The following is a 13,638-nucleotide window of genomic DNA, read 5'->3' as shown; positions in this document are numbered from 1 at the left end:
ACATCCAAAAAGCAGTTTTTAGGGTTTTTGGAGCAGTTTCAGGGTTTTTGAAATTTATGGCCGTACAGCTCTGCACATGTCCGTACAGCTCCGTACAGCTTTGCACGTGTCCGTACAGCTCCGTACATGCATCCGTATTGCCCATGCATATGCCCATACAAGAAAAGGGTTGACCGTACATCTGAGAAGGCATGTTGGAGAAGGTGTTGATGGCGAAGAAGAAGCTCTTCATGATCATAATGATGTCCCCACATACTCCACGATCTCCTTCAATCTTCAATGATCTTGTTCATGGCACTACAAGAGAAGTCCAATCCTTTTTACACTTGTAAGAGACCGTGCTTTTTGCCAAAAAGCCTTCAGTTTCTGTGCATACTTCTCCTTGCTAGGATGATATCTCTGGTAATGTTTTTGAGGAAGACAATGGGCTATCTTTGCTCACAGCTTCTGAGGGGGATTTGTCTCCTATTGCTTTGCCTCTGACTCTTTCTTCGTCATCCAGTGACCAGGATGTCTTGCTGGTCCCTTTGCCTTCTATGGAGGAGCCTGCTTCTACGCTGTGTGATGCTATTGAGGAGGCTACTACTACTTCAATTACCACTATTGTGAATGTTCCTGTTTTCCTTACTCTGTGTGAGAATTCTGGATTGTGGTCAGGTGTGTCCATGATCGTGCCTGGGGCACAGTGGTACTTCCAGGGCTTGAAGGATTTGGATTTGGATTTGGTTGGGCTTGTGGAGCCCCGACATCAGTTTTCAGAGGGGGCAGTTGAGTTCTTACATCTGGCGATGCCGACCTTCGAGGAGGATGCTATTGTACAGCATTTGGCTACTCTTGGTAGAGAGTTGGAGCAGATGGACTCTATTTCTTTTGAGGGTATTATCTTCTTGCAGCTACAGGCTTCTAGGGATTTCTGTGGCACACACCGATATTTGGAGCAGCACGATGCAGCCTACATGGTTGTTTTCTTCTAGAAGAGCAGTGTACCTGGCAGCTTGTTCTGTTGCTTTTGTAGCTGAGTTGCTGTGGAGATTGCTTGTGGAGCTTTCCTGGTACCTGTTGTTGCTGCATTCTTTTGTCTTTGACAGAGGACGACTTCTTCGGCTTCTCGGCGTATGTTCAGTAGCTGGTGCTGAGAGGGGTGGTTAGCACATTCATCCCCAGTTTTTGCCCATGTTTGGTGTCCTTTTGGTCCCTTTTGCATGGCCCTTGATTGTGGGCTGACCACCCCTATTTTATATATTTTTCTGGGATTTTTCCCAATCGGCCAGCTTATGTAACTCCAGTCGGCCAGCTCTCCCCCAGCATAGTTGCTCCATATCTCTCTCTCTCTTGCACTCTCTATTCAGCACACTCTAGTGCTCTTTTGCTTCCACTATGTGCACTCTTTCACATCCATGGTGAGGGGGGGAGTCTAGGGCCCACTGGAGCCCATTTGTCATGACTAGGCTGGGTATATCGCCAATCCAGCTCGCATGCTTGATTGTGGGGCGAGGTTGTGCATCAGAAGATAAGTTTTTTGTAGAAGTCCCAGGTAGTGGTGTGGACCTAGGATGGCTCTGAAGTTACCATGGTGTTCGGCCCGCAGGGGTTTCAAAACTCCATCTATATGGTGGTGGGGGCATATTAGAGTGAACGTTGTTGGAAAAAGCATCCGACAGGTCTCACTAGACCAATCTTGCCACCATAGACTAGCATCTCCATTGAGGTAAGCATGACCTTTTCTTGATCTCACCTACGTACAACCTTAAAATAAGCAGAAAACTGATGCAACCAAGAATGTAAAACTTTAGCATCCAGCTTACCATCATACTTGCTGAATTTGCTCTTTTTGGGAAGAGTGCTTGATGATGATGATGGTGTTGATGGCGGCCAAGATTGTTTAAGGATGGCTGCAAGCCTTTGCCATCGGCCACTGCTTGATGATGAGCCTTCCATGAGTGGAGGCACTCTTCTTCAAGCCACCGTTGTGCTTCCATTCATGTCTTCAACTTCCATTGCCCTTTGATGCTTAGCTTCCTTTGATTTTCCACGGATGTTGCTTGTGAGCTTGGGTATACTTAGCTTGTTGAGCTAAGAGTTCCTGAGTGTGCTGAAATTGTTGCACAAGAGAGTGCAAGATTGCCGTTGGGATCCATTGTAGGAGTGCTAGGGGTAGAAGTACTTGCAGCAGGGACGTGTAGAATTTTTACTTGGGGAATTTGGGGTTCTGTCCGTGGTGGAGTGTTCTTCCAAGGTGGGTTGCTCTTCCAAGGAGGCTTAATGAGTCTAGTGGAAGACTATCCACTATGCTTCAAGTGGGCTGTGCTTTTGGGTTCTTGGCTGCAGCATGATAAACCATCCACAAGAAAAAAGAACCAGCACCTCCTTTGTGGGTTGCTCCTACGGGTTGTTGCCCAGAGCAAAGTAAACCATCCATAAAGAGAAGTTCAGCACTGCCTTTGGTCAAAGCGTAAGCTCTCATACCAATGTTACATGAGGCGTAGTGGAAGCTTTTAATAATGATTAATTGAACATTTCCCGGTCCTCAAAGTCTTCTGACTCATCGTGATCAGTTGGAACATCTTCTTGGGCCTCTGTAGGCTCACCGTCAACATCCTCTGCCACCTCCAAAACCTCCTGAACTATACGAGCATGTTCAGACTAACCTTGGCCACCCTTTTATAGGCTCTTGGCCGGTCATCGGGTGTCCACACTTGGGCGCCCGTCCGTCCATACTTAGGTGCCCGACCGTTAGTCTTTCCCTAACTCAGCTCGCCAATCAGCCTGCCTAGCTCCAAGCTTCCCCAAACCTCGAAGCTAGTCTTGTGTGCGTGTAGCACACGGTAGATACACACTGTGCACATGACAAGGGGCTCCAACTCCGATTCTTGGGTCGACATCGTGAAGAGGACAAGTGGAGAGAAAATTCGATCTTTGTACAATAAAAGTGCAAGGGAACTTGAGAGCTTGAGAGCTTGAAACTTGAGAGATGTGTGGCAAGAAGCCCACTTAAGGGGTTTATATAACTATCCCCAAAAGCTACTTGACCTTTTGCTTTTGTGTTTATATATATATATATATATATATAACTATCCCCAAAAGCTACTTGACCTTTTGCTTTTGTGTTTATATATATATATATATATATATATATATAAACACAAAAGCAAAAGGTCAAGTAGCTTTTGGGGATAGTTATATAAACCCCTTAAGTGGATATATATATTCTGTTTTCTTTTTTTTAAAAACACCTTTGAACGTTGGAGGGGCTTTTTAAAAAAAAGTTTAATCTATAAAAAAAAATCAAAAGCGCCGAATGCTTTTGTGTTTTTTTTTTCTCCTTCCCTCCCAGATTAGCGCCGCCGGTTGAATGCTGCGGTCGCCAACTTTGTTGCCGGTGCTTTCGCTTCAGCATGCGTCTGCGCCAGCCTCGCGGCCTGGCCACAAGGCGGCGTGGGCATGGGCGCCTGCTTAGGCCTGGCCTGGGCGCCTGCCCGCCTGGCCTAGGCGCTTGCCTACGTAGGCTTGGCCGACTGCCTACGTAGGCCTAGCCTACTGCATGCATGCGCCTCCAACAAGCACACAACCAGCATGCACTTGCGACCCTGCAACAGCCAATCCATCGCTTCTCTCGGTCTCTCTCTTCCGAGCCAAAAGCAACCATGCCTTTTTTTTTCTGTTTTCTCTCTGCTGAAACTGTTTATACAATTCAAAACCATCTTTCCTCTTCTTTGCAAAGCAAACAACCCTTTCTAGACAACAATCGCTATCATGATGGGTTCTTATGATGAAAAAACAACATACTGAATCTGAAAACAGCAATATGCACAGAAAAAACAGCAAGCTTTTTTGAACACATACCTTTCTTCGACCTCATCTTCTCTACCTACCGACTTGCTCATTCACGAGGCATGCTCTGATACCACTGTCAAATCCCCACCGGATCTCCTCGTGATCGTTCCTGGTACGAGACTCGAATCGTGCAAACAAACAAACAAACAACAAGGGGGTGCAGGCCTGACTCACCTCCCAACCATGACAGCCGTGGGCAAGCCCACAGTCTTGGCTGTCCCCACCAAGCCACGAGGTGAGCCAACTAGGTTGACGTACCGACCAATCTCCTCCTCGCGACGTCCCATACCGCCACGAAGCTACCCTCGCGGGCCTCGAGATTGCTGTCGGCCTCGGCTGCATAAAGCAGGTGCACGTCTGCACTAGATCCAGGCTCCAAGTCCATAGAGCTCTCACAAATCTCGCGAGACTTTATATGACTAATGACTAACCTTGGCCACCCTTTTATAGGCTCTTGGCCAGTCATCAGGCGTCCACACTTGGGCGCCCGTTAGTCTTTCCCTAACTCAGCTCGCCAATCACCTTGCCTAGCTCCAAGCTTCCCCAAACCTCAAAGCTAGTCTTGTGTGCGTGTAGCACACGGTAGAGACACACTGTGCACATGACAAGGGAGGCGACAATCGATGCAAGGAGTTGGAGGTCCTCTTCTAAAAAAGATGGGCAAGAGGCGGTGGCCTCAGTCAAGACTCCGGGGTGACGGAGCAACTGCCATGGAGTCCTAAAGGGGTAGGACTGAGAAGCGATGCATGCCGATAGGAGAACAACACGCGAGATTGTCGGTGCATGGGTGGTGATTTCAACATGTTAGAGACGGCAAAGGATAGACTTGGAGGTGGCATGGTTACAATTTCAGGCATGGAGTACTTGGCTTGATAGAGTAGAGTCCCCTTTGGAGGATTTTAGTGGATCACCTTGTAGAGGGTGAGGGTGATTGATTTCCATGAGCATAGGTGGCACATAGACCCTCCACCAGCCAAGGTGGCCAGAGATGGATTTTGGTGGTTATGGAATTGGGTGGGTCACCCTCTCCGGTGATTCGAGTGGGATCTAGGGGAGTGGACATGGCTTGATCCCTACGACAGTGAGGAGGCTCCCGACACCCCTTTTTTTGCTTACACCGCATGGTAGGGTTGTTGGATTCAGATTCGTGCAACCGAGGGCACTCCAGCAGTAGCAGGGCATTGGCGGTCTAAGGGCCTCCCTCCTTAGTTTCTCTCAGATCTTTGGAAGAGGTTGTGGGGCAGTTTTTGACTGCGAAAGATCAATCTCTTTCTATGACAGCTTGCACATTGGAGCCTAGCGGTTGGCACTTGGCTGGCCATCGGAGGTAGGCCAACAATTTGTTCCGAGTGTGACCATCTCCAGGAGTCCCAGCATCCTTGCCTTTGGGATTGCCCGAAGGCTCAACAAGTTTGGCAGAGGATTTTCCGCAGTTTTCACTACAGACTAGCCCCCCTCCTGCTATGGCATATGAGGAGGATGGTAGGAGACTTGCCTTGGAGGTCTCTCATTTGCGTATTTTTGTAATTCCAGCTCCCTCCACTTATCATTGGACTCCCAGTTCCAACCAAAGATGGGAGATTTGCAACAGTGTTGCTGTGTGGCATATTTATGAGAGCAGTTGTAGCGAGGCCATTGAGGGCAACGGACTGCATCCGAGCATCTAGTCTTTTTCTCACTGACAGTGGGGTGCGTACACTTGGCACTACACACCACTTGTGTGGGTCTCCCCCTCCAATTATATGAGATGGCCTTCTCCTCCCAGAGTGGCTATGTATTGATTCAACGCAAAATGAAAGAAATAATTCTTTGTATTCTTCGTAATAATTTTACTTTTTTCTATCTTTTTCATGTTTTCCTTTGAATTTAGATATTTTTGAATAAGCAAGAAAATCCATTCTTTGGATAGATTCGTGCGTAGGAGTTGGCTACTAGTGAGTGGCCATAGGTCATGGTGGGTCCACACAATGGACTAGAACATGGATAGTGCACACTTCCACCTATATGACCTGATTGGGTACCTATGGCCGGAACTCAAGCATACCAGGGTCAAGCTCGCACATAGAAAGGATTGATGCCTTGGAGTGTGGGCTAGATCCGCGAGAATAGACAGTTACAGTCGATAAGATGGCATGACCAATTAAAGTCTCTGTTAGAGTGATTGCTTGATTTTCATTTTACACGAGTTAGATGCATCGGATTGAAAACCATTATTGTTTTGTGAATGTGGATGGAAAGAGCTTTCATTTAACTCCCATATTGGGGGTACCTAAAATCTAGGGATGGGCCCTAAAAAACTAGGAACCTCGGTTTGCCCTAAAAAGGCTAACCCTAAAAAATAGGGATTTCCTAAAATTTAGGAATCACTTACTATATTTAGTATTTTTTGCATCCTAATTATGCATGCTAAATTTGGAGGTTTCTATTTTTGGTGGTTGACACCTCACCACAAGAAGTTCTAGAAGAATGGACAAGTGTCCCAACACTCGTCACTTTGAGTTTCCAAGTGTCCCTCCACTTGTCCCACTTTTTAACATGTGGCTGGACTCGGAAGGCACTTGTCTTTTTTAGCTTTGCTTTCCCTCTTAAGCTTTGAAGGTCTCTTTTCCTATAAATACAGCCCTTTCCCTCTCATTTTACACACAATTCCCTTGAACCCTTACCCCTCCATCAACGCTTCCACATGATGTAACTACTCCATCTTCCACCCTTCCCCATGCTGTCCATAATTACAACAAGTCTGTAAATGAGTTTTCAGCTCTCTTACAAGTCCAATTTCAGCTTTATTATCTCTCTTTTTCCTTTATCTTTGGACGAAGTACAAAGTTACAGCCATTGTACAACTCTACATCAACAAGAAGGCTGATTACTCCCTTCCGTTTGTGCTTCTCATGTCACCTATGTATTGTAAGAAAATGCATTTACAAACTTGCTAGTTTTTGTGTGTTCATTAGCATAGACTTTTGTATGGTGTGTGAGTGTGAAGATTATTTCTTCTTCATCTTAGGTTGATTGTAACTAAGCTCAATCCTAAGGTACTTGGGTTGAGCATAAATATATTCCCAATTTGGGGGGGGGGGGGGGGGTTGCCCATCTTCAACCCTCAATCTGGCTCCATCATATTTCTCTCTTATCTCATGCACATGTGTTGTAATTAATCTCAGCATTGAGTTTATTTGAAGTTAGCTCTTTATTCATCTATTTTACATGTAAAATAACCATCGAAAATAAACGAAAATATTAGTTGATAAGCATACCACGTTGTTCGGGGCGTTACAGGCTAGCTAGGTGAGAAGAGGTCCTTCCCCTTTTGAGTTTTCTCGATTCTTGTTTCCCTCTATGGAGCTGAGTTTGTACTTAGCCATTATGGTTGTTTTGTTCGGTAATTAATAGAAGGATCTCTTTCCCTGGGGGAAAAAAAGAACGTGGTGGGTGAACACCTATGTTGAGAAGACAAGGGCAATGAGGCTATGGCTGAGGGAGGGGCAGCAGAGGAGGCGACGTGAAGGAGAGGATTGGTGGCGAGGAGGGCGAAGGAGGCAGGTGACAGCAAGGTGAGGTGGGGATAGCCATTGGTGGCAAGAGGGGGAGTAGTAGTTGGCGATACAGGGGCGGGAGAGACGGCGCTTGAGACAGAGCTAAGGCGGGCAAAATGGGGGCAAAAAGATGAGGCAGTGGTGGCGCAAAGGCGGGAGATGCAATTGTGGGTAGCATGCGAGCCCGTTGGAGGGGTGTTGGTGGAGCTCCAGCTGTCAACTAGTCTTGCACTCCTCATTCATTTTCTCTTGCAATTTGCTGTGCTCTTCAAGCATTATATGAAGGAAATGTGCCTAACAACAGCAAAACCAACACTTCGGCAAACCATCACCCAAGCCCTGGCCTAATCACGAGAGCTAACCCAATCCATGTGGTCTTCTAAACCTAAGGGCACCCCACATAGCGTATTAGTGTAAAGGTGAGCTTAGAAGAATTGATCCAAGACATAGTCACATGAAAACCTGTTTTGTCTCTTTGAAACACGAAAGGATCGAAACAGACAAAACATTTCAAAATGAAACGAAACACTCACGACCAAAATACCATTTCATGCAAATTTGGTTTAAAAAAGAATTCTTATTCTTCTCCTATTCTTTTGCTTGCACTTCACTTTCTTCTCCTTTCCATCTCAATTTTCTTTAAAAACCTGTAAAGATCGATGAAATAGACGAAATTTTCTGGTGACTATATGTAACAATCCTTAAACTTATTTCTTGGTCAATTTCAACTAATTTCACATCCAATTGTTAAAATGTCTTACAAGTGTTCCACTAGCTCTTCTATTTCTCACTTTCCCAAGTTCGTGCAACTTTCCACTTTTGGTATCATTTTGCTTTTTACAGAGTAGACCTTTGCCATGTGCCCTAGTTTGCCACAGTAATAGCACTCTATGCTATTTACACTTTGATTTCTTTGCCAACCACCTCGGCCTCTTTGGCTCCCTGTGTCTCTAGAGTAGCCTCTTCCATCTATTTGCACATTTGATTCTTGCTGTTGTATTGCTGCCATGATTTTAGTTTCCAAAATGGCCTCCACCTCGGCCTCTAGATAATGATTTGCCTTTGCCTCTACATGACATGTAGATGGTCTTGCACACATGACATAATTTCTCACTTTCCCCAAATATGAATCCCAATTTCTTTCTTTAAACCTCAATGGCATCTAATTTCACACACCCAATTGTTGAAATTTCCAATGTTACCTTAAATTCTCAATTTGATTTGACAAGTGTCATTTTGAAACCTCTCCGTCTCTTCCATAGAGACTAAACGAAAACGAAATGAAACGGACAAAATGTTTCTTGTGACTACGATACAAGGCCATGTAGTCTCGCATATGCAAATTATGTAATGACTTTCAGGAGACAGCACACAACATGTATGTTTTCTTCTCAAATACCCACACGACATGTATCTTTTCTTCTCAAATACTGTAGGTGTGTGGCAGTATTGTAGGTTGTTTGTCCTCACAGGTGATACCACCTTCGCGACCTCTACACTGGGTATTTGTTCTCAATGGACCTGATAGTAGGGCTGTGCTCATGTGTATTGAAAATATCAGTTTAGTGTCCTGGGTTTCAAGAAGCAGGAAGGTTTTCCATTCTGGCTGCAAAGAAAAGAGCTTACAGGATCATAATGACTGTTTTTTAAGTGGTTTTTCTTTTCAATGGGAAATTGCATTTGTTTAGTGATTGATAGTATTCCATTTCTAAGTTGCATGGGCTCATGTCTGTGTCTGCGTGTCTTGTGCATTTGTATCTGTTTTTGCCAAGCTGAAAGTATGCCGTCTCTAAATGATTGCAGCAAGTTATTTTAGAATACGCAGTGCATTCAATCTGGGTGCACGTAAGTTGTCAAAAGTATTTGAGGCTTCTGAGGATGAATTTCCCAAGTATCTGCATGATTTCTTCGTAAACACTTGGAAAAGGCATCAAAGTGGTGCGCGGCCTGATGCTCCTGCTTCAACCTTTCCACCTTATAAGATATTTGTTTGTAAAGCTGGAGGCTTGGACGTGCTCCATGAGGATTCAGCAGATGATACAACTGGGTTGGTAGAGCAGGAAAACTCTGATGTGCCTACTTCCTCAGGTAACTCAAACTCTTGCAGTCAGAAGACTTTCAAAGAAGGCAGAGCTTTAACATTGCAGTCACCTTCAAATAACATCATAGAAGATATTGTTAGTGAGATTGCAGGCCAGCAGTCTGATAGGGAGGTGTGCTTGCTAGATTCCAGCTCTGTTGTCACTTTCTCAGAAAGCTTTTTGAGTCGTGAGAACCAAAGGCACGATCATAAAGAAGACGCATTCACAAGTGACATTCTATCGAGGATTTATGTAGACCTGCAAAACAAAACTTCTCCCATGAGGACCAACAGCTTGGGAGACGGTTTAAGCATGGTACAAAAGTTGAGACATGATGCCCAGCCCTGTATAAGAAGGACTACATCGGAAGGTAAGCTTGAGAAGCTTTCTGACGTAGAAATAGTGAAGGATTGCAGGCTTATAGGGGATGCACAAGATCTTGCCATCAAAAATCTGACATTAGAAAGTGATACAGTTGAAGTTTATGGAAATGGTTCTGGGCCGCCAACAGAAGCCCCCAAAGGTTTAGGAAAGTCAGAAGCTGGAAAGCTGAATAGTGGTCATTCCAATGCTACTGTCATGGGAAAACTTGCTGATGCATCAGTAACAGTGCATGTGCAAGGCAGGGGCAATAGTGGCTTTAATAGGGACGAGAAGGGCAAAGATATGCCGAAGTCTGAAAGGTCTGGAACTAGGCTTGTGCATGAAAGTGGGGTAGAAGCTCGACAATCTACAGTTGGTCCGGTTACTTCAAATGACTTGAGATCCGTGTCTACTCGTAAAAACAAGAACTTGACAACAAGCAATCCTGTCTTGCAAGCGCCACTTGATTTGGTGTTTCCAGAGCCACGTGACCAGTTACATGCACCTTACACTCATCCTTTTGGTTTGCCTCCCTATGTGTCTTTACCAGGCACCTCTATGTGCAGCCGTTCTTCTCCATTTGTTACTTCATTATCTCCTCTAGAGTTGGACACAATGAAGGCTAATACTTCACTAGCTGATTCCAGAACAGATGTACCAGTTGTTCCACTTTCACCTCCAGTGATGGCCATCCAGATTCCTCGAGGTCCAGTGCCACCACCACTACCTTCTTATGTGGGTGTACAAAGTATGGCAGTTCCCTCACCCTTAATTAATGGTATGGATGCTCTGCAAACACCGTTTCATCCTCAGAGTTTTAAGGAAATGGAGCAACAGTTTCACTTCTGGCAACAACATGAGCAGGAGCAGCTGCAACCGCTTGGGCCTGTCCAGCCTTGGCCTTATGCAAATGCCAGTACAAGTAAAGTGCTGCCCCTGTCTCAGGTATGGAACTTGAAAGTTTACGATGATACAAGTCTCTGAAGTTTGATGTGGATCAGTTTGCTTGCTTGCCAATTAACCTTTCCCTTTTTTTGTGGTTTTGGCTTTTTATGACTCCTTTGTAAACGGTAAGGTGATGGACTTGGAGCTCAATCATGTTGATCTTGCTTCAACAAATGGAAGACAAGGGCCACATGCTGTTGCAAAGGGAAGCAGTGGTGTGAACAGTTTTAAGGGGAAAGGCAGCATCAAAGAGCACAGGACCCTCAACAATAAAGAGGCCATATCTTCCCGTGTTCAGGATAAGTTGTCAGAGCCTGCAAGAGCTGATAATGGGATTTGGCTAGCAAGAAATGAATCTGCAGATGCTGGGATTCTTTTAAGAAGGAAAGGTGACTTCTATGAGGGATCTGAAGGTGCTGCTCACCCTTTTCCTGCCTTGGCATCAGGCTTTGAAGCTTATACAGATATTCAATCTGACTTCTCACATCCATCTGCCAAGACAGCTTTGAAGTCATCTGGTTCTGATATGTACAACTTGCCTGGCCATGCACCATCCTTGGTTCAGCCCTTGGACAGACCTACAGGTTTGGCAGAAGCTTCTATCCCCTCTGCTAATGAAGTTGTGAATCCTGTGATTGGTGCTGCACAGCAACCTGTTGGTCATCTCCATACTTTCCAGTCTCCTTTACTTGAGACTTCTTCACCAACAGAGAGTCGTGCACAGGAGGGAGATTTTGGCTATCAAGGTGTTCAAGGCACGCCGTCGATGTACTTTCCTGCAGATCCTTTTCCAACAGTTTCCTACTACAATCCATTTTACTCGGCCATTCCTAATTCAGATCATGGGTTTGGAATTGGTGCAGTCAACGACTTGGGTTCATACATTCCACATGAGGATAATGCTGGTCCTCTGCCTCATGGTGATTCTGAGGGGAACCTAGTACCTCAAGTTTACTATGGTATTGGAGAAAAGATGAAGGCTTCTGATGCTGCTTTGAGTGCAAGATTTTCCACTTCGTCTGCAGAAGAAGGTACAATGGAACCACCAAGAGACTTGCTAAGTAGCGACCTTGCTAATCATCGGCAGAACTTGGAGTTTGGGAGATGGTGTCAAGAACCAGTTATGCAGCCTTTTATGTTCTCACCCTCTATGTACCACTCACTGAATTATATTCGCCCCCCCTTTTTTTTGGAGGGTCCTCCGCATAGATCTCTTCAGGGAAGTACAGGCACATTCAGTCATGTTCTTGGTAGCTTGCAAGTTCCAATCCCAATGGCTTCCTCAGTGCAAAGTTTCAGTTGCATGCCCAACATGTTACCCGGGCAAGGTGCTTTTGGTATCAGTGACTTACGCAAGCAGCAAACGGGAACGGGAACCTTTTTACCTTCGGTACGATGCATTGCTACGTTTTCTTGTGTGTTTTCAATGTGGCTTGCCTCTGTTGTTTAAGTACAATGGTATGGATTATGTATGATTGCAGAGACATGGTTTGTACAGAGATACGCAGTCTTTGGGAGGAAGATACCCACAGGTAGCAGCACATCATGATCAAGGACGTGCAGGAAACACGGGAAGTTTAAGGCAACGAAGCATGGGCTATGGGCCAAATAATGCTGAGGGTAACTCTCAGATTCCTGGAACTGGTGCAGGCACACACACTACTGGTGAAGGGAAACATGGAGACAGGAATACATGGAGAAAGTCCCATCATCCTACTTCAAGCTACTCACCCATTTTGGTTGCACCATCCTCACATTATGGGCCTTTTACCGGAATTCCAGGTATTAATGTATCTGGCAGCCCTACATATGAACATGGTGGTGTAGTTACTCTTCCGCCTCACCACTTGCCAGGTAGGGTTTTACCTCTTGTACCAGGACAACTAGAGTTTGGTTCGCTTGGACCTATTGAGGTCACGACTGCTCCTGGTGAACTTAACCTGGGACATGAGGTTGGTACTGTACAGCCCAGCAGGTTTAGCACTGGTGTGACAAGCTCAGATGCTTTCTCATCGTTTTCTGATAGAGACCTAAAACAGACACTACTCAATACTCAACAAAGGTAACAAAATGTGGGTTATTCACATGTGGAGGGAGTGAAGTTAGGATCGTGTATAGCCTCGTATTCATTGTGGGATGATATGGCAAGCTGGATTTCTTCTAATTTGTCATGTTTTTTACTGTCGGGTGAACTTGAAAGCTAGGTTTCGCTTTTTGTCAACTATGCCAACTTCAGAGCTTTTGTGGTAATTAAGTATTGCTCAGATTTCCATGTATTTTGACAGAACAACACAAGGCACTTACCAGCTGAGGGAGGATGACTTTCCACCACTTCCATTACAAAGCCAGCAGGGATCGACTGGTAATAACAGGGTGTCCCATCATTAACCCATGAAACTGTCTGTCGCTTAATATATTTCTGACATCATGCCCAGCCTCTCTATTGACAAGAGTCTGGGGTAACTGTAAAATTATTCCATTCCATTTATCATGACTTTTTTTGAGCTGTAAAATGTTGCTGGCATTTGTAGTTGTTCAGTTCATTCAATTGGTCCACTCGGCCTCCCTTTTTTGAAAGGGCCAGAGATGTGAAGGACACATCACAAAAAATGTACGTAGCATACCACTGTTTAGAAAGGAGCATCAAAACATCTCACCTTTCGTGCAAGTCTTTGTGATGGAAAATGCAAATGCCTCTATCTAGAACGTTCTTTTTGGGTGCCAATTTCCTTTACCTATTTAGAGGAGCAGTGTCTGATGAGTACTTGGACACACATTACATCTCTTTTCCATTTTGTGTTTTATGAAGCATTAAAATCCCTTTGTAGCCACCAAAATAGTACTTAAAGAGTATGATAGCACTGCCTCATGCGTTGTTT

At 45.0% G+C, this 13,638-nt stretch overlaps 1 protein-coding gene across 7 annotated transcripts in view; it reads left to right on the top strand.

Moving 5' to 3' along the window:
* The window catches only part of LOC147640243 (uncharacterized), an 80,248-nt gene extending 66,821 nt beyond the window's left edge, over nucleotides 1-13,427 (top strand). For 3 of the 7 annotated variants that reach the window (XR_015262642.1, XR_015262640.1, XR_015262636.1), the window contains exons 8-11: nucleotides 9,174-10,759; nucleotides 10,890-12,149; nucleotides 12,258-12,821; nucleotides 13,045-13,427. Coding sequence is in view for 4 of the 7 variants with exons in the window: in XM_086778396.1 (XP_086634522.1) it covers nucleotides 9,174-10,759; nucleotides 10,890-12,149; nucleotides 12,241-12,821; nucleotides 13,045-13,147 (3,530 nt within the window). In the remaining 3 variants the exon portion in view is untranslated. Of the gene's footprint in view, nucleotides 1-9,173; nucleotides 10,760-10,889; nucleotides 12,150-12,240; nucleotides 12,939-13,044 lie in introns of those variants that run through there. The other 4 variants (XM_086778396.1, XM_086778390.1, XM_086778382.1 and 1 more) reach the window with 2 other exon arrangements.
* The last annotated feature ends 211 nt before the right edge of the window (nucleotides 13,428-13,638 follow it).

The sequence above is a fragment of the Cibotium barometz genome, chromosome 3 (assembly GCF_041138505.1).
Source record: "Cibotium barometz isolate CiBa-2024 chromosome 3, ASM4113850v1, whole genome shotgun sequence".
In the NCBI taxonomy this organism is placed as follows: Eukaryota; Viridiplantae; Streptophyta; class Polypodiopsida; order Cyatheales; family Cibotiaceae; genus Cibotium; species Cibotium barometz.
Note: the sequence above shows the minus strand (reverse complement) of the source record. Positions and strands in the feature narration are given on the sequence as shown.